The sequence below is a fragment of the Quercus robur genome, chromosome 1 (genome assembly GCF_932294415.1).
Source record: "Quercus robur chromosome 1, dhQueRobu3.1, whole genome shotgun sequence".
NCBI lineage: Eukaryota > Viridiplantae > Streptophyta > Magnoliopsida > Fagales > Fagaceae > Quercus > Quercus robur.
In genome coordinates this window covers 35876223-35897860 of record NC_065534.1, presented here as the reverse complement: position 1 = coordinate 35897860, position 21638 = coordinate 35876223, and the positions used below count along the sequence as shown (strand labels likewise).

General features: G+C 35.6%; 1 protein-coding gene across 1 annotated transcript; it reads right to left on the bottom strand.

Moving 5' to 3' along the window:
- Positions 1-15202: 15202 nt before the first annotated feature.
- Positions 15203-21419, bottom strand: LOC126733266 (carbamoyl-phosphate synthase large chain, chloroplastic). The gene is made up of 3 exons (XM_050436498.1): positions 19842-21419; positions 18255-18947; positions 15203-17003 (listed from the first exon to the last, which is right to left on the bottom strand). The coding sequence occupies exons 1-3, from the start codon at positions 21183-21185 to the stop codon at positions 15453-15455; spliced, it is 3588 nt and encodes a 1195-aa protein (XP_050292455.1). The 5' UTR covers positions 21186-21419; the 3' UTR covers positions 15203-15452.
- Between the last annotated feature and the right edge of the window lie 219 nt (positions 21420-21638).

Sequence of the window (21638 nt, the reverse complement as noted above, 5' to 3'; positions counted from 1 at the left end):
AACACTTCAAAAATCTCATGAGCTGATAATGTGTTTGGATGAAACTTATAACTTTTGAATTTATGTCACGCCTCAAGACCATTAAGCTTACCACTCATTTACGTGGTCCCTGTTTGGATTTCCTCTCTCCAACTTTTTTGGGATCAAGTCATGGTGAAATTTCAACAAAAAAGCAGAAAAGTCATATTCCGATAAGTATGCTAGCAAATCGTTGTTCAACTATCAAAAAAGATCTAAGTGAAAATAGAAACCATTTGGTACTGAATTGACATGATGAGCACAGACTGATAACTAGTAAGCACACTTAGCGAGGTTCCCAGTAGAATTAACACATGATCAAAGACCAAACTAGTTTTCATTAATTCTGTCTCAGACCAAGAACTAATAAATCTAGTTGGTTTGCTAATTGCCTGAAAATCAGGAGGTCCACGCACACCTACTTGTAATCTCAGCCATTTCAAAGATGCCAAGTGGCTCAAGTCCATCCAGTTCAGTTAGATTATCGTTTTTAATTTGACCCATTGGGCTTGCTGCCAACACTGAGACAGTGCTATCTTTCTACTCCTCTAACCACCACCAAGTGACTAATCCATATTGAGAACGACCAAGTATCCCAATGTTTGCGAGAGTTTGTGAGTTGTGACTTGTTAATTGTTATATGTGAGAGTGGGAAAGATACAAGGAAATTCGGGCCAACGTGGGGTAGAGGTTGGTGAAGAGCTGGTCAGCTCGTTGCGCACATGAAGTAAAAAGATATAGAATACTCTTAGTTACTGAGTCCTAAAAAATAAGCTATCTGCCATTCACGATTGTGACCCTTTTCAAACTAACAAATAAGATAACTATGCAAGCGCTAAAATTGTTTGCAACACAAACTGTTTAACACAGTTTTACACATATTCCTAAAAGCATTTGAAATCAGTACGTGTGTTTGTGTGTAATAAATACTTTCTCATTATCTAAATTTTAATTAGGACTTTGTCTGCTAAACGCATATGCTGTTTATTATTATATTAGTTTCGGGGTTCTTATCTTAAGTGATCAAGTTTTCCACTTCTTGGAAAATCTGAGCTTCCACTTTGCGGTGGAAATGGTTGGACTTGTATGCTCCACCTCCACCCCACTACCCATGCCTCTCTGCTCCAAGAGTCTTTTCCGTGTGGACCTTTACAATAGAAAGCACAAGCGAACTTTACTTTATGGTTTACTCCATAGTCTCCATTACCCCCAAACCCAAAGTAGTTGGTATAATGAAATATGAGTTCATATTGGTATCAGGCAGCGGTGTATAAAGCTTTAGTTCCCACCTAAGAGTGAATGAAAATAGATCCAAAAACAGGACCCCCACCCCCCCCAAAAAAAAAAAAAAAAAAAAAACCTAACAAGAACAGAGCCTCGTTATCTCGGTAACTACTAAGGGGGTGTTTGGTCCGCTGTAATGTACATTATGCCACAATATTACGTTATTGTAATCTGGCATTAATGTAGTCTCAATATAAGAGTACAATATTACATTATTTAGGAATGCGATTAGATTAAGGACATATTTGGTACATCAACTTAAACATATATATATATATATATATATATATTTTTTTTTTTTTTTCTCAAAAAAAAAAACTTAAACATATATTTTCAGTTTTTAAATAACATTACACGTATTTCCACACATTTTTTCACCTATACGTATTTCCAAAAAAACTGAAAACTGTTATTAAAACACACGTATCAAACGGGCCCTAAGATATTGTGATTATTTTGTAATTTTAAATTATAATAGCCTTAGAAAAAAATAAAATAAACCAAAAATTTTAATGTCACATCATTGTAATGTATATCATCGTAATGTATATCATATTAAGGGCACATTACAGCGAAACAAACTCTTCCTAAGATTTTAATCTTTCTTGGTAGAGGAGAAAGTATCTTTTGTAACCGTTATAGTAAGTTATTTATATGAACAACTCAAATGAGTGAATGTCATGTGAACCCACCAACTTCCTACGTGACACTCAAGGTTTTTATGTGGATGAGTTGATATATTGTTATAAGAAATACTTTGAACATATCATATACATGCTAGTGGAAAACCAGTTTATTTCTATTGTCATTAGTAATACTTTGGATTTAAGTTTATATTTTGTTATATGTGAGTTTTGCTAGGTTAAGAAACTTTTCGTTACTCTTAAGACTGGGTTTTCTTGTAATAATTGCAATCTGCCTCCAGCATATCTGAAAGTATGCAGGTGTGATTGTTGTACGAAAAAACAAAACAAACACGCCAGATTCCACCTTGATTGCTTGGTGATATGTCCAAGAGTACTACAATCAATCATTTTGTTTGCTTCAGCGTAAAGAAGCAAATTCACCTTCTGAAATGAACGAAAAGGGACTGATTTAAAATTCAATGAAAAGGAGCCGAATTGTTTATACTCTAAAAATGACATAAGATGCAATAGAATTTTTTTACTACTTCCTCGAGTCACTATTCAAATCATGGTATGAATAGTACTTCTCAAGGTTGAGGTCATACCGTCATATATAGTGACAAGCAAGGACCAGTCTTATGTGCCCTCCTAAGTGCACTTACTGCATACGGCATCAGTACACCTTTCTCCATCTGGTCTTCCTTACTTAATGTATTTATGATGGAAAAAAGTAGTAGGTTGCACACTTCATAAATGCAAATTCCACAAAGACTAAATTAATTTCGAGTCTTAATAATTGGATTATGAGGATAGAGCTTCATCTTCCACATCCAACAGTTAGGGTGGTCTCTCTTACGAAATAAGCAATTATTTCAAGTCACTGTGATCCCCCAAAAAATGGGGCTACATGACCAATTGCAACTTTGCAACATGCGTAACGAAGACCATGACCAAAACATTCTTGAGACTTGACCAAAAACTTTTCTTGATTAATGACACAAACCTAAGCTGTATACCAAATTAATGTGCTAAGAGCATGACATGGATGAAAAAACATCAACGCAACACCAACTGGCAGATTCCAATGGGTTGCAAAACTAGATGATCTTTAGCAGAATTTCAAAATAACACGTTCTGCAAGTTGTCAGTGTTCTAGAATCTAGAGCTTCCCTGACCTTAGCTTATATTTCTAAACTCCATTTTACTAGTAGTATTTAGGTTAATTAAGGCCCACACGGTTTACAGAAGAAATAAGGCATTGGACGAGGACCGCTAACAGTAAACCTCAAAAGGGTCCTAGAATTCTTTCATTTTTTTTCTCTTTCGATGACTTAAGGCCGCCAAATTAGCGGACACGTTAATATGATGAGTGTACATTAGTGGAAGATCAAATCCACATGTTGCATGGGTCAATTTCCTAACAGAAAAATGCTTGCTTAGTAAAAGGAGGAACAATATTATATTGTTCATTGTTATGGGATACAGAAGGCTGGGTGACTGGTCCTCTTGCTACTAAAATCAAAGACATACAATTGAAAGTACAAGATGTTGGAATTTATTATCACAAGGATTAAGCTTTTCTTTTTTTTCTTTTTTTTTCCTCTCTTAAACAAGTATTGCATTATTACCCTGCTTTATGTTCTTGGATCTCCTTTTTTATTATTTCTTTTCCCTGCTTGATGATTCTAAAATAATGCAGTACCTAAATTATTCAAAGTCATGATATAGTATCTGTCACATAATGAAGAAATATGCCCTTTTTTTTTTCTTACTAAATAATTAAGGAGAAGGAAATGAGAAGAATTATGGGTTTTTTGACTGTTATAAATTTTGACACTGACATGCAGCTAGCAATAATGCAGGTTTTGGTACTGTATTAGTGCTTAGCTATTGTAGTATATTATAGCATGAGTAGGTAGCATTTAATTAAATTCTCAATATAATGATAACAGAATTTGAAACAGGTTATCTTTGCCTTTCTTTTTTGATAAGTTTAAACAAATATTTATAGACCTTTCAACAGCAACAGTCAAGAATTATTCAATGCAGCATCGATGATTGATTGTCATGCTTCATCTCTAGAAGGTCCAGAATTTTCAGTTGAGGTGGGCTTAACTTTTTTTTTGAGCAAATGGTAGGCTTAACTTGACCGCTAATCTCTATACAATAAAACTACGGCACCGATTAAAGCTTTTTTTTTTTTAAGCTATGTGAATGTTCAACATTTTACATGCATTATGCATATTCAAAAAATGCACCTGCTCCAACATTTTATATGCATTATGCATATTACTTTTGAATAAATGCACATGCACCAACTTATCAAAAAAAGAAAAAGAAAAAAAGAATGCACATGCTCCAATAGGAAGAAGGCAATATACTGGTTTGATGTACTTTTAGAAAAGAAAAAGAATTGAAGAGGGGGGAGGGGGAAGATGGCTACAGAATAACTGAAACTACACACAAGCTATTATTACCTTACTCTTTTATTTTCCCTTTTTTTCATTTCTACAAAAGGTCTAAAACATTGTAATGCCTCGTTAAAAATACTAGTTAAATTAAAATTAGAATTGCATAAGGGGAGCATCTCTTTTCAGCTAATATAGTCAAATTGCAATTTACATTCTTAGAGTTTGGAATCTTTTGATTTTAGTCCCTAATGTTTAAGAATTTGGATTTACACTTCTAACGTTACATACTACTTTGATTTGAGTCATTCCATCTAAATTCATTGAAGAGGTAAATGCTACTTTAACTCAAAATGACATGATTTTTTTATAATAAAATTATGTCATTTTGTTCACATCAAGAATATATATATTTAATCCACATTAGTATTAATTGATTTTTTTTACCAATTTCCCTTCTCTCTCTCTCTCTCTCTCTCTCTCTCCCCCACACCCAATCAAGCCACCAAGAAGTCCCATATTAGACCCACGCGACTTCACAACATCCGAAATCCCTTAACCAAACCCCAAACACCAGCCCACTTCACCACACACACTAGCCCATCCCTTAACCAAACCCCAAACACCTACACACTTCATCTCATAGACTAGCCCAGCCCTCCTAGCACCTTGGCCCAAATTCCACTACCACTGCCATTCGTCACTACAGCCCAGCCAAAATTCCACCCCCAACTTCTCTCTCTCTCTCTCTCTCTCTCTCTCTCTCTCTCTCTCTCTCTCTCTCTCTCTCTCTCTCTCTCTCTCTCTCAAATTTGATTTATTGCCCCAACACCACAACCCACCACCCTTAATTTAATTGACGTGGCATAATTAAAATGACATATCATAATTTTATCAGACTGGCTAGCACACATAAAATCATAGATGACATTTAATAATTACCTCGTCAATAGGGCATGGACGAAAAGACTTGTTTCAAAACACCACATAATATAAAGGGTCCAAATCCAAACTTTGAATCATAGTGGAAAAATCAAAATGACAATACTTTAATGAGCCCTTTGGATTGAGGAGAAAATAGAGTAGAGTATAATAGAATTGGCTCAAAATTTAGTTAGCCATTTTCATTGGGATTTTTTTTTTTTTTTTTTTTTTGTAGCTACCACTGAAAAATCTATTATAGGCCTTTGTGTTAGATACACCTTGAACAAGGTTAACAACCTAAAGTAGACCAAGTTGTATGAGAGTAAAGCAATGTTAAAAATACCTTAAGGGTATGTTTGGTAGACTGTAATAGACATTATAATGTAATAATTATTCCTATGGTTTAGCTATTCAGTAGTTTAGTTATGTTTTTATTATAGGGAATAGTCATTCCTTATGAATAGCCATCCTTTAAAATGAGGAATAACTATTCATCTCTAAAAGGGTTGTAATAGTTATTCCTTAATAGGTGTATTAATTTCTAAAATCAATATATTTCCAAATAAACAAACTTTCCACATGCACATAACAATTATGAAAAAAAAAATCATAAAAAAATAACTAATCTGTCTTTCAAATTAAAAAAAAAAATTATTTTTTAGAATATATAATTATATGAGAAAGATATTTCCTTAACTATATCTTAAGTTTGATTTAAAATGCTTTTATTCTATTATCTTCATGGTTTTATTATTGTGTTGTCATTAAACAAATGAATAGTAATAAGTATTACATTACAACGTATTGTATTCTTTGTAATACTTATTTCTATTCCTATGTAATTACCATTATAGTTTACTAAATGTGCCCTTAGATGACTTTTAAAATGACTGAAGAAAACTAAATAAGTACAAAAGCCATAACTAAATTAATGTGAAGCAGCATCTCTTTTTTCTCTATTTTTTATTTTTATTTTTTTTATTTAGATGATGTGGAACCTCACAAAGGCAAAATCCTTTGGACCCACCCTTAAGGAATAAACCATAGATATACGACTGCAACCACCATCTCAAAATCTAAAATAAATTTCTCTACCAAGATTTTGTAATATATATATATATATATATATATATATATATATATATATATGTTTAAGTTACATCTGGTATAACTTCACAAAAATTGCACATCTTCTTAATTGTAGATTGTAAAAGATTTAATGGTGAGAAAGAAACCACTTGCTATATAATTAATGTACTAAAATTCAGAACAAAGTAAAGATTCATTGTTTCTGACTCACCGTTGAAGTTTACTAGTTAATTTGTCCTAAATGGTTTGTGGAGGTGGAAGAAAAATAGCAAGCACACTTTTAAAAAGAAACCTGTAAAAATAGAAGAGAGAGAGGAAAAAAAATTGGTTCAATGGTCATGCCAGTAGGGGTGAGAAAATTAGGCTCGATATTCATCATTTGCATTGAACATTTGAGACTTGGGGTTTTATAGCAATTTCACCTTTGAAATTCTTGAAGCTCATCCATGCAAGGTTTTTTTTTTTTTTTTTTTTTTTTTTTTTTTTTTTTTTTAATTTGTCCTAAATGGTTTGTGGAGGTGGAAAAAAAATAACAAGCACACTTTTAAAAAGAAACTTGTAAAAATAGAAGAGAGAGAGAGGAAAAAAAATTGGTTCAATGTTCATGCCAGTAGGGGTGAGAAAATTAGGCTCGATATTCATCATTTGCGTTGAACATTTGAGACTTGGGGTTTTATAGCTCACACTAGTTTATAAATTCTTGATTCTAGGGGAATTTTTCCAAAATGAATAGATAGAGATAGAGAAGCTCTAGAAGGTTTGCAAGCTTCTTAGCAATTTCACCTTTGAAATTCTTGAAGCTCATCCATGCAAGTTTTTTTTTTTTTTTTTTTGCTGAGACATGACATCTCAACTCTAAATAAGACAAATTATATGAACAGAAACTTCATAAACCCAATTGGTTTTATAGCCCACGCAATCTTGTTGTCTGAAAGCTCAATAGTGTAAAACACTAAAGCTTGTTTGGACCCTAATTTTAATATTACGGCTTAATTGGTTTTAATCTACTCAATTAAGTATGGAATAAGAATAAATAAAACACAACTAACTGGAACTACACTCTAATGCATAGACATATATATTAAACAATAAATGTAAAGCACAAAAAGTAAGGGAAGAGATATGCAAATATGAGATAGCACCGAGAAGTGTTATCAAAGAGGAAAACTGAAGTACTCGGCATAAAAACCTCTCCACGGCCTTCCAAGCCAAAATGATCCATTAGTGAATAAAGTTAGAGTACAAGGATATCAAAAAGACCCCCCAAGCCTAATCTACCCACTGTACTTGAACCCTCCGAGTTCTAGCTCCCAACGAACTTCATTGAGTCTTGTCTTCACTACTTATTCGAATCCCACAATTAGCTTCAAATTGCATCCACCAAAGAATAGCTTCATCCAATGCTTCCTATAAGCACCAAAACAACTCTCAACACTTAGATTGGGTGAGATATGTGTTTGAGTTAAAAACCTCTCAAAGATATGTAATTAGAGAGGTAGGAGTAGAGAAAAACTAAGAGAAATGAGTAGATGATTGTGGGTTTAAAATTTCTAACTATCAAGTGCATTTTTAGGGTTTTTTTTCTCTAAAAGTCTCCTTATAATTTTGTGTGTAATGTGGGCTTTTATAGTGTGGGTAAAGAAATAAGGAAAACACACTTAACAGGCTAGCAGTGTATCTCGCAGGTTGGCCAAGTCACGAAATGAGTCACAAGATCCTTTTTGGCACTTAACTCTTTAGCTTCCAGTATGTGCTTCTCATGTGATCTTTCGCGAGTTGTTCACTTGCGAGCCAGTCGCGAGTTGCTCTGTTCTTCACCAATTTAATAATAAACCCATTACAATTAAATCCCACAAAATACAAAGAAATAAATTAATGCAATTACAACACTTTTTTTTATGGAATAAAGCCAACAAAACATAATTGAGAATTACAACTTTACACTATTAATAGAATCAGCAAAGAGAGTGGAGCTCTGGCAATAGAGGTGAGCTTAAAGAGAGAAAGAAAATGACTTTTGGGTGAGAAAAGAGAGAATGTATGAGATTTTGGAAAATAAAGAATAAATTAATGTGTTGACCATTAAATTTTAGAACATTAATTACATTGCAAGTGATTCCCTTCTGACCGTTTACAATCTATGGTTAAAAAAAAGTATAACTCTTGTGAAGTTATATCAGGTGTAACTTAAACCCATTATAAATATATATATATATATATATATATATATATATATAAAATAAAGTTTCAATTTACCACCTTGTGACCCTACCATAATTTAATCTAAAAGTTTTTAATTGTTACATTTGACCTAAAGTTTAGACTAAAATAAAACAATTAGGGTTTTGTCTAATACCCCTAAAACCCTAACGATTTCATTTTAACTCAACTTTTAAGGGTCAAAATGTAAAAATTAAAAAGGCCAACGGAGCTAAATTGTTATTGGTTCAAACCAAGTTAGATAATTTATTTGCCAAAAAAAATGCAAAATCTATTAATTTGGAAGGAATACTAAAAACTTTTTTTTTTTGTTTAATCCAAACTTTAATGGGTCAAATGTCAAAATTGAAAGTTTGTTGACTAAATTATGATTGAGCCAATCTAAAAGATGATAAATTGTAATGGGTAATTACATAGTTGATCCCTATCTTTTACACCATAAGTCGATTTGGTCATTAACTTTTTTAATTGTATCAATTTGATCCTTAACATTTTCTTTCCCTGCTTGATGATTCTAAAATAATGCAAAACCTAAATTATTCAAAGTTATGCTATAGTACCTGTCACATAATGAAGAAGTATGCCCTTTTTTTTTATTACTAAATAATTAAGGAGAAGGAAATGAGAAGAATTATGGGCTTTTTGACTGTTATAAGTTTTGACACTGACATGCAGCTAGCAATTATGCAGGTTTTGGTACTGTATTAGTGCTTAGCTATTGTAGTATACTATAGCATGAGTAGGTAGCATTTAATTAAATTCTCAATATAATGATAACAGAATTTGAAACAGGTTATCTTTGCCTTTCTTTTTTGATAAGTTTAAACAAATATTTATAGACCTTTCAACAGCAACAGTCAAGAATTATTCAATGCAGCATCCATGACTGATTTTCATGCTTCCTCTCTAGAAGGTCCAGATTCTTCAGTTGAGGTGGGCTTAACTTTTTTTTTTTTTTTGAGCAAACGGTGGGCTTAAGTTGACCGCTAATCTCTATACAATATAACTACGGTCGGCACCGATTAAAGTCTTTTTTTTAAGCTATGTGAATGTTCAACATTTTACATGCATTATGCATATTCAAAAAATGCACATGCTCCAACACTCTATATGCATTATGCATATTACTTTTGAATAAATGCACATGCTCCAATAAGGAAGAAGGCAATAAACTGGTTTGATGTAATTTTAGAAAAGAAAAAGAAAAAGAATAGAAGAGAGGTTGGGAGGGGGAAGATGGCTGCAGAATAACTGAAACTATACACAAGCTATTATTACCTTACTCTTTTATTTTCCATTTTTCCCTTTTTTTTTCATTTCTACAAAAGGTCTAAAACATTGTAATGCCTTGCTAAAAATTCTAGTTCAATTAGAATTAGAATGGCATAATGGCAGCATCTCTTTTCAGCCAATATAGTCAAATTGCAATTTACATTCTTAGAGTTTGGAATCTTTTGATTTTAGTCCCTAATGTTTAAGAATTTAGATTTACACCTCTAAACGTTCCATACTACTTTAATTTGAATCATTCAATCTAAATTCATTGAAGAAGTAGATGCCACGTCAACTCAAAACAACGTGATTTTTCTATACTAAGTGCTCGTTTGGATAGCACTTATGCTGCATCTGCATTTCCTCAAATTTTTTTTTTTTTTTTCCTTTTCAGCCGCAATAGTTGACCAGTTCTGCTGTGAACAGTGCATTTGTGCACTGTTCACGGGTCCCACAAACTCCACTTTTTATCAACTTTTTCATTAAAAATGGGTCCCACAATACTATTCACACATTTAAAAATTATTTTGCTACAGTGTTTTCAGTTTTCAGTTTTCAGTTTCAGCAAAATAAGTTCTATCCAAACACACCCTAAAATTATGTCGTTTTGTCCACATTAGGAATATGTATATTTAATTTAATCCACATTACTATTTACCAAACCCCAAACACCAGCCCACTTCACCACACGCACAAGCCCATCTCTTAACCAAACCCCAAACACCAACACACTTCACCTCACGGACCAGCCCAGCCCTCCAAGCATCTCGGCCCAAACCCCACTCCTACCACCACTCGTGACAGCCTAAAGCCCAGCCAAAATTCCACCCCCAATTCCCACCACCACTCTCTCTCTGTCTCTATCTCAAATTCGATTTATTGCTCCAACACTACAACCTACCACCATTAATTTAATTGACTTGGCATAATTAAGATGTCATCTTATAAGTTTATTAGACCAGCTAACACACATGAAAGCTTAGATGACATTTAATAATTACCTTATCAACAAGGCATGTATGAAAAGGCTTGTTTCAAAACACTACGTAATGTTAAGGGTCCAAATCCAAACTTTGAATCAAAGGAGAAAAATCAAAATGATCGAAAACTTTAACTATGTAATTTGCAATTTAGTCAACCATTTTCATTGGGAAAAATATTTTTTGGTAGGTAGTCTTGAAACTTCTATTATCAACCTTTGCGTTAGATACATCTTAAACAATGTTAACAACCTAAAGTAGACCAAGTTGTATGAAAGCAAAGCAATGTTAAAAATACACTTAGATGACATTCAAAATGACTGAACAAAACCAAATAGGTACAGACGTACAGTAGCCATAACTAAATTAACGAGAACCAGAGTCTTTTTTTTTTTTTTTTTTTTTGGATGACGTGAAACCTCACTAAAACAAAATCCTTTGGACACACTATTGAGGAATAAACTACGAATAAACTACCCCAGCCACCATCTAAAAATCTAAAATAAAATTCACTTGCTATGTAATTAATGTTTTTAGATTCAGAACAAAGTAAAGATTCATTGTCACTGACTCATCGCTGAAGTTAACTAGTTGATTCATCCTAAATGGTTTGTGGCAGTGGAAGAAAAATAACAAACACACGCTTAAAAAGAAACCTGTAAAAATAGAAGAAAGAGAGGAAAAAAATTGGTTCCATGTTCATGGCAGTGGGGGTGAGAAAATTAGGCTCGATATTCTTCATTTGCGTTGAACATTTGAGACTTAGGGTTTTATAGCCCACACTAGTTTATAAATTCCTGATTCTAGGGGAATTTTTCCAAAATGAAGATTCTCAATTAGATAGAGATAGAGAAGCTCTGGAAGGTTTGCAAGCTCCTTTGGTTTTTTTTTTTTTTTTCTTTAAATAACATTGATTTTTAAACAAATTCATTAATTAGCACGTTTTCAAAACTATATAAGAAACTAACAACTCGAGTGTAAAATACCCAATTTTGGATTGCCAAACTCGAGTCCATCAGACTCATTTTCCATCAAATTGAAATTGAGCCGTTTAGACTCGATTTCAGTACTCACAACAAAAACAAAAACAATGAAAGAGAAAACTCGATTTCAGTACTCACAACAAAAACAAAAACAATGAAAGAGAAACACTGCCAAAGAGAAAAGAGAAACAATCAAAAAATCTTCTTCTCAAACAATCAAACACAACCCATTTCCAAAGACTCTTCTTCTCCAACAATCAAACACAACAACCAAAGAGAAACAACAACATCAACAAACCCAAGACCCACTTGGGGTTTTGCTCGGATCGGGTCGCATAGGTTTTGTTGGAGTTGTTAGGATTGGATCGGATCGGAGTTGCTGGAGTTGATTGGATCAGATCGGTGGTTCTCTCTCACTTTGTCTTGTTCCATATCTCTCGTTCCCCGCCAAAGCTCACCTGGGTTTTGCTCGGATCAGATCGGACCTGGGTTTTACTAGAGTTGAGTTTTGCTTGAGTTTGTTGAAACTGAACAACGAAATCAAGTCCGATAGGCTCAAGTTCTATGTTGAAATTGACTCCATCGTGCTCGATTTAGAACACCGAAATCAAGTACTTTGGTCTCGAGTTGTTAGATACCAAATTTGTTTCAAAACTGTGCTAACAAACAAAATAGTTTGGCTTTTAGTGTTATTTTCAAAAAAAAAAAAAAAAAAAAAAATCTCTCCTTAGCAATTTCACCTTTGAAATTCTTGAAGCTCATCTGTGCAGGGTTTTTTTTTTTTTTTTTTTTTTTTTGTGTGTGTGTGTGCGCGCGCGCGCTGAGACATGACATCTCAACTCTAAATAGGACAAATAATATGAATAGAAACTTCGTAAACCCAGTTGGTTTTATAGCCCACACAACCTTGCTGTCATTAGAATCTGCAGAGAGAGTAGAGCTCTAGCAGTGGAGGTGAGTTTAGAGAGAGAAAGGGAAGGACTTTTGGGTGAGAAGAGTGAGAATGTATGAGATTTTGGAAAATAAAGAATAAATTAATGCATTGGCCATTAAATTTTAGAACAATAATTACATAGCAAGTGATTCCTTTTTAACAATATATGGTTAAAAAAAAGTGTAACTTTTGTGAAGTTGTACTAGGTGTAGCTTAAACTCATCTTTTATATATATAAAAAAGAAAATTTCAATTTACCACCTTGTGATCCTACCATAATTTATTCTACAAACTTTCAATTGTTACATTTGACCTAAAATTTGGACTAAAATAAAACAATTAGGGTTTTTTCTAATACCCCTAAAACCCTAACAATTTCAATTTAACCCAACTTTTAAGGGTCAAAATGTAACAATTAAAAAGGCTAGTGGAGCTAAATTGTTATTGGTTCAAACCAAGTTAGATAATTTATTTTCCTAAAAAATGAAAAATCTATTAATTTGGACGGAATACTAAAAACTTTTTTTTATTTAATCCAAACTTTAACGGGTCAAATGTTAAAATTGAAAGTTTGTGGACAAATTGTGATTGGGTCAAACTAGAAGAGGATAAATTGTAATGGGTAAATTACATAGTTGATCCTCATCCTTTACACCATATGTTGATTTGATCCTTAACTTTTTAATTGTGTCAATTTGATCCCTAACATTTTCAGTGTCGTGTCAATTTGGATACTGTCGTTATCCTTAAATGGAAAAATCTAATGTGTCAAACGAACTAATAAAAAATGATTTTCTATGCCACATCAACTACAACTACAATTATATCGCCACATCAAAATAAAAAAATAAAAAAAAAATCAAATTTTCTGTTCATAGTTCAAGTTTGGGGAAAATTCTAAAAAAACCTAACTTTCTCTCTCTCCTTGCAGTTGGCAAAATAGGGAGTTAACACAATCCATTGATTATTCTAAGCCCATTTTTTTAGGTGTTGCACATTATAGAGATGCGATTCTTTTACCCCACCAAATTACAGATCTTGGTTTTCCTCCCAAAAAAAATTACAGATCTCTGTATCGTTGTGGTTTTGCGAGTCAAGTTGAGAATCCTTGAGTAGAATCCTTAGAACATCTCGTTAAATATAGCCCTATTACTCGGATAGCCTGATTAAATTCAGTTTGGCGAATTCTCTTTGCAGCAATACATTTATAATGTTCTTGGGAATAATATATTTATGTGAACGGAGTCCATTGATCCTTTGCAAATAAAGAGAGGCATACGATGTGATAAAAGAGGTCAACTTCAAAAAAAGTTAGGAACCAAATTGACATTTGGTGTAAAAGATAGGGATTAACTGTTTTTTTTTTTTTTTTTTTTTTTTTTTTTTTCCTGATAGAGAGATACTGATTTCATTAAACAGGGCAAGAGCCCAAAGATACTACATCAATCTCAATCTGAGATGCAATAATAGGTGGTGTATCTTCCACCCAAATTGTACAATCACGGATTACATTAGCATATCTAGCTAAGATTGTACAATCAGAGACTCCATTAGCATATCTAACTAAGAGATGAGTAGCAGAGTTAGATTGTCTGCTAGTGAAAACTGCTTTCCAAGAAGTAAACAAAGACAGCCAAGACTTTGTCCCAGCCGGCAGCCACCACATACCGAATAGACAAAGGAGCAGGATGAGAATCAGCCACAGAATGCATTACCACCTTGGAGTCTCCCTCTAAAATAATTTTTTTGAGTCCCAGCTCCCAAGCAAATATAACCCCACACTCTGCCGCCTTTGCTTCAACCTCCAGAGCGCCAAGAGGGAATGGAAATCTTTTTGACATAGCTCCCATAAGCTGACCCTTGTCATTGCGGATTACTACCCCAATTCCACAGTGGCCCAAGTCTTTGAAGACAGCTCCATCCATGTTGACCTTGCAACAGTCTCGTGGTGGAGTCCAAGCAACAGGGCCTTGGACATAGCTCCCATAAGCTGACCCTTGTCATTGCAGATTACCACCCCAATTCCACAGTAGCCCAAGTCTTTGAAGAGAGCTCCATCCACGTTGACCTTGTAACAGTCTTGCGGTGGAGTCGTCCAAGCAACAGGGCCTTATAAAGGGACTAACTATTTAGTTTACCCAATTGTAATTTACCCTTTTTATATTGGTAAGTTACACATAGACCCCAATTGTAATTTACCCTTTTTATCCAGTGGGTCTTGAACCCATGATGCCATCCCATTATTATGAGAGAAGAAAGTGTCAGTTGAGCTATATCTCATTGGCATCTACCAAGATTTCTAAACCAGCAGAAATTAAAATTGAGTGATGGTAAGCTGAAGCAGGCTCCTGATTTAGAACCTAGAAATCTAGCTCTATGGGTGTCCGGAAGCAGTACCTTTAAAGTAGACATCTTTCAAAGATAAGTAATTAACATATTGCAATTAAGTGCTAACAAATGACAATTGCATCAACATACCCCTCTCAGACCTCAACATCAAATTATTGTCCTGCATAACAGTCTCAAAAATTACAACTAGATCACAGAAAAGTGAGAGAAGGGGGGGGGAAGGAAGATGAGAGCCCAAATTTTGGTGAAAACGATCGACTACATAAAAAGTCTGTCCCAAGCAACAATGATGGACACATATTAGAAAGCTATCAAATAAAAGGAGGATAAAGTACAATAAATTACCAGAGAAATCCCTAGTCAGTCTATAGAGAGGAAGAAACTGACTGCAAATCTTTAATACCCCCTGTTTTAACCTCAACATCAGATAAGTCCTGAAGAGCAATCATCTTACAAGTACTGGACTTCAAGCTCCTTATTGCCGCGGCAGTTGCCAAAGCTCCAGGAACAGTTGTTATTACAGGAACCTTGTAAGAAAGGCCCATTCTCCTCAGCTTCATTCCATCAATCTGATCAAGCGCATCACCAGAGCTTGTAATCACCATCAATTGGATCTGCCCATTAGCAAGCATATCACCAGCATGTGGCCGCCCCTCATGCAACTTTAGCACTCGCTCCACTGGGATCTTTGCTAATTCAAGAACATGAGCGGTCCCTGAAGTTGAAACAATACTAAAATCCAGTGCCAGAAAGGCCCTTGCAATTTTTTCAAGATGGGGCTTTGTCAAGTCATTCAAGCTGAGGAACACAGTGCCAGAAAGTGGAAGCTTCTGCCCGGCTGCAATTTGAGCCTTGGCAAATGCTACAGCAAACACAGGATCAATACCCATCACCTCTCCGGTGCTGCGCATCTCAGGCCCCAGCAACACATCACAGCCCTGGAACTTCTCAAATGGAAGGACAGCTTCCTTGACTGACACATACTTAGGGATTACCTCTTCTGTGAAACCTAGTTCATGAAGGGACTTCCCAGACATGACGAGGGAAGCATATTTAGCCAATGGATGCCCAATAGCCTTCGACACAAATGGGACAGTACGGGAAGCACGAGGATTTGCTTCAAGCAAGAAAACCTCCCTAGACATTGTTATTGCATACTGACAGTTCATGAGACCACATACCTTTAGCCTTTTCGCCAACTTTATAGTCCAAGACTTAATTGTGTCTAAGCAAGAAGATGGGATAGTTTGTGTTGGAATCATACAAGCTGAGTCTCCAGAATGGACCCCAGCCTGTTCAATGTGCTCCATGATCCCACCAATGACCACATTTCCATTTAAGTCAGCAAGTGCATCAACATCAATCTCAATGGCATCAGATAAATACTTGTCAACCAATACAGGACGTTCCGGATCCACCTCAACAGCATTTTCCAGGTATGTCGCAAGTCTGTCATCACTATACACAATCTCCATTGCACGGCCACCCAATACATAGGAAGGCCGGACAACAACTGGATACCCAACTTCCTTGGCAATGGCAAGGGCATCAGATTCACTCTTGGCAATTCCTCCTTTTGGCTGTTCAATATTTAACTCTTTCAGGATTACATTAAACCTCTCTCTGTCTTCAGCTGCATCTATGGAATCAGGTGATGTACCCCAAATGCGTACATGCCCAACCCCACTGGCACACACAGGCTTGTTCTCATCTAAATACTGCTGGATTGGGAGAGCCAACTTCAGTGGTGTTTGACCTCCAAACTGCACAATGATACCAACAGGTCGTTCCAAATCGATAATATTTGTAACATCTTCAATTGTCAGGGGTTCAAAGTATAGACGATCACTTGTGTCATAATCAGTGGACACTGTTTCAGGATTTGAATTCATCATGATTGTCTCATATCCTGCTTTCTGCAAAGAGAAAAGAAGAAAATTCAAAGATGAAACTGGAGAGTAATCATATTAAAGTAATATGACCATGTATAAACATGTTTCTGAGACTATGTTTGTCATTTCATCTAAATTTGCTATGAACAGGACATCTTTTAGACTGGTTCCTACAACCCTTAAATGACCAACAATTATGGCATGCAATGAAGAGTAACTATATTAGGGCAACAACACAGTTACAACCAGGTTTCAGTTCATACATTCCTTTTTTTTATATAGGTAATAAAAAATTTATTGAAAAGAGACAACTACTTTGTGCAAAGAAGGCATAAAGAAGCCTAAAGAATTACAGGAAAAAATTGGACTGGTTCATATATTCTATTATGCCATCTAAATAAAAAATAAGTGGACCACATTTTGGACTGGATCCTATAATCATATGAATTAAATCACCATTATGACAGGCAAAGCAGTAGAATGACCCAAAGCCAATCTGAGTTAAAACAGACAAATCACAGATATTGATTGAGGTGGAAATCCAACCATTTACGCCAATTATAAATACATAAAGTATCTAACTAAATTAATCTATTTCCAGTTCTATATCAGAAGTTCAACATGCCTATCTCAATAGCTTATAATAGAAGACACAGGACTACCCAAAACTAATTCAACACTGAAAATTGAAGAACATTAAAATAAAATAACCTAAGAATCAGCACCTAGATTTTCTTGGAGTTGGCAGCAACAAGAAAGCAAAACCTAGAAATCAGAATCTATAGTTGGCTGGAATCAGACCAATGAGAAAATTTCAACTGAAATTTAATTAATCAAGCAAACTGAAAGTTGTCTCCATTGGAGACTACTATGATTTAATTCTAATTGGCTTAGAAAAATCCAAGTTATTGAATTACAAAAATTTCTTAATTCTAGAAAAAAATATTAATTACTTACTTAACTAATAAGATCCAAAATAAAATACAATGGAACAATTTAAAAAATAATAATAATAATACAATTGACTTTTAAAATTAAACAAAACTAAATTAAAATATAAAAAAAAATTCACGCTTCCCACATCAAGAAGACTGGTAATTAGTATGTTTGATCACTAAATAGCAAAGTATAAATAGCAATGCCATTCAGCATGTAGCATGTTGCTGTTCATGTCAATAAACTTGTCCAGGCATGGTAGACTAATCTAATTCTCTTAATGAGAAAACGTGCTACAAAGAGGGAAGGAATGAGGATAGAATAGTCAAAGGCACAAACCTGGAGGGCAAAAGATGTATGGCAACAGCAATAGTCAAATTCAATCCCCTGACCTATCCGATTTGGTCCTCCACCTAAAATTAAAACCTTCTTTCCTTGGGTGGGAGCTGATTCACACTCAAAATCATAGGAGGAGTACATATAAGGAGTATTCGCCTCAAACTCTGCTGCACAAGTATCTACCCGCTTATATGCTGGAATCACACCTAAAGAGAGCCGCCTCAACCGAACTTCTTTCTCAGTGGATTTAGTTGCAAAGGCTATTTGCTTATCACTGAAACCTCTTTTCTTCACTTCATACAAGTCGTTCTTTGTCAGATTAGACAAGTTATGTGCCAGGAGGAACTGTTCCACATCTACCAGCTCTTTAAGCTGTGTGAGGAACCATTTATCAATGTAACTCAGCTCATGAATATCATCTACCTTCATGCCCTTCTTCATTGCAGCATATATGGCATGGATACGCTCTGGGTTAGGTACCCGAAGACTATATTTCAACTGGTCCCAGTCCCAGTCAAGTTCCTTAACCTTTGCACAACCCCATCCGGAGTAGCCACATTCCAGTGATCGAACTGCTTTCTGGAAGGACTCCTGGAATGTGCGGCCAACTGCCATTGACTCACCAACAGATTTCATTTGAGTTGTCAGTATTGGTTCAGAACCAGGGAACTTCTCAAAAGCAAACCGGGGGATCTGCATGGCATCATCAATGTTGATGACAAAGAAAAGCAATTAGTAAAATGAGGAGAGTGAGATGGCATGACAGAATGATATGCCAAGTACAAAGAGATGCACATGGCTTAACAGACAATTGGTTGATTATAATAATATTGGCAATAAAAATTATATTCCTTCCCACCAACATAGAATCCTACTAAAACATATTAGTGGAAGTTACCATAAGCTAATGGATAATGCAATCTCAAATATGAAAATAGCATCGATCATAACATCATTGAAAATGTACATTAGACTAAAGAAATGTGATGGAAAAAGAAGCATTATATTTTATAGTCTATACAAACATGGTCAAAGTATCTATGCCAAGTACATGAATATATAAAACGTTAAGGTCAAAACTCTCTCTCTCATATGCACATAAAGGCATGCAATGCAAATTAATGTAGGGTGTTCAAAATGGCTTCATGGCATAATGAACCCTATCTTTTATTACTCTACCAATTCCAGGGAACCACCTTTTAAAGACCACCTTTCTAGTTTAGTAGATCAATGCCTGCCACATTGTCAGAAGTGGAAACTTCAAAACTATGCAAAGAATATCAGGGCACTTCTCAAATATGGAAAGGTGCAAGGAAAATAGGATGAATTATGAGCAATAGCAAATCACTTATCAGATGTGGGAATTGGATGGACCATCAAACAATCATGCACTCAAATTCACTTAAAAAATTTTCAAAATTAACTTAGTTCATCTGTCACCCACCAGTCTTGTAACTTAATTTATAGTATTACTACTTTAAAAAAAAAAAAACAAGCTACTGTTGGTTTTGGATAACAATAACAATATAATAATAATAGTAACACTAAACATTTAAATGTAGAAGAAAAAAGTGCAGAAACACTTGCCTTTGTCACCACATAATCTATTGAAGGCTCGAAACTAGCCGGGGTTTTCTTTGTAATGTCATTAGGAATCTGATCCAATGAATAACCAACTGACAACTTGGCGGCCATTTTGGCTATGGGAAACCCGGTGGCCTTTGATGCCAGAGCCGATGACCTTGACACTCTTGGGTTCATCTCAATCACCATCACCTCACCATCCTCAGGATTAACAGCAAACTGCACATTGGAACCTCCAGTCTCAACTCCAATTTCCCTTATGATAGCAATCGAATAATCTCGAAGCCTCTGGTACTCCTTATCAGTCAATGTCTGAGCTGGGGCCACCGTGATCGAATCCCCGGTATGAACCCCCATAGGATCAATATTCTCAATGGAACAAATGATAACCACGTTGTCAGCCAAATCCCTCATTACCTCAAGCTCATATTCCTTCCACCCCAACAGAGACTTCTCCACCAAAACCTGCGTAGTCACACTCGCCGCCAGCCCCGCCTTGCATATGGCCTCGAATTCGTCTTTGTTATAAGCAATGCCGCCTCCGGTGCCGCCCAGAGTAAACGCCGGCCGAATAATCAAAGGGAACTCGCCAATTTCACCGGCGATTTCGATACACTCTTCAAGCGTCGTTCCAATTCCAGACGGCGGCGTTTTGATACCGATGTTCTTCATTGCCTGCTTGAAGAGATCTCTATCCTCGGCTTTCTTTATCGCCTCGAGCTTCGCTCCGATCAATTCGACGCCGTATTTATCGAGCGCGCCGCTCTCGGCGAGCGCCACCGCGAGATTAAGCGCAGTCTGGCCTCCCATGGTGGGCAATAGAGCGTCGGGGCGCTCCTTTTCGATGATCTGTTCGACGAATTCGGGAGTCATCGGAGCAATGTAAGTCCTATCGGCCATATCCGGGTCGGTCATGATCGTCGCCGGGTTCGAGTTTATCAAAATGACTTCGTACCCTTCTTCCTTGAGAGCTTTGCATGCTTGAGTCCCCGAGTAATCGAACTCACACGCTTGACCAATCACGATGGGTCCGGCTCCGATAATCAGAATCTTCTTCAAGTCAGTCCTTTTCCCCAATTTCGGCGCTCCTTTCGGCGATACTTTCTCCGAAACATCGATTTCGGACACTGCATGTTGGTTCCGAACCGAGTTGAGCCGGAGGCGATAGTTGCTATGCCAAAGGCTTAAAGAGGCAGAGCTTCTCGCACCACAAAGCTTGTTGAAGCGAAAGAACAACCTGGAATTGTTTTGTTTCGACAAGTGGGGTTTGGAAAGAGAGAAAAACGAAGCCGATTGTGAGAGAAGGGAGTTTGAAGAGAGGCTTTGGCAGTCGACGCAATAAGCCATGGATACTTTCGTTGTAATAAGTGAGTGGCTCTCGCTCTACTCTCAGAGCAGGAAAAGTAGTGTTATATAGAGAAAAGTGAAGCTACTAGAATTTCTGAGGAATCGAAATGAGGCTCTTGTTGAAGCTATAGTTGGAGTTGAAGGACATTTCCAATAAGGTTGTTCTTGCGTTTTGCGAAAGTGGATAGATGACTGTGTATTTTAGTATTTTAGTTTCAGTGTGAGTGAGAAAATAGGAGGCCGTACACGACAACAAGGATTACTAGGGTTTTGGTATCTTGTCTTTTCTTATTATCAGGATGGGTCGGATCTCGTCTTAAGCATAATCCAGACCCATCTTCTCTGATTTTTTGAATCAATAATAAGTGGGCTTTTTAGCCTATTTCAAGTCTGTTTACTTTATTTTACACTCTCTTTTTTAAGGTAATAAAACCATTTAATTTCATAAAATTA

Bases quoted from the DNA above. Each gene is read 5' to 3' on its own strand.
- LOC126733266 (XM_050436498.1), bottom strand. From the start codon at position 21,185: ATGGCTTATTGCGTCGACTGCCAAAGCCTCTCTTCAAACTCCCTTCTC. The intron at 18,948-19,841 runs GCAAGTGTTTCT...GATGCCATGCAG, and splicing joins TAGATTATGTGGTGACAAAG to ATCCCCCGGTTTGCTTTTGA. The intron at 17,004-18,254 runs GTTTGTGCCTTT...TTCTCTTTGCAG, and splicing joins ATACATCTTTTGCCCTCCAG to AAAGCAGGATATGAGACAAT.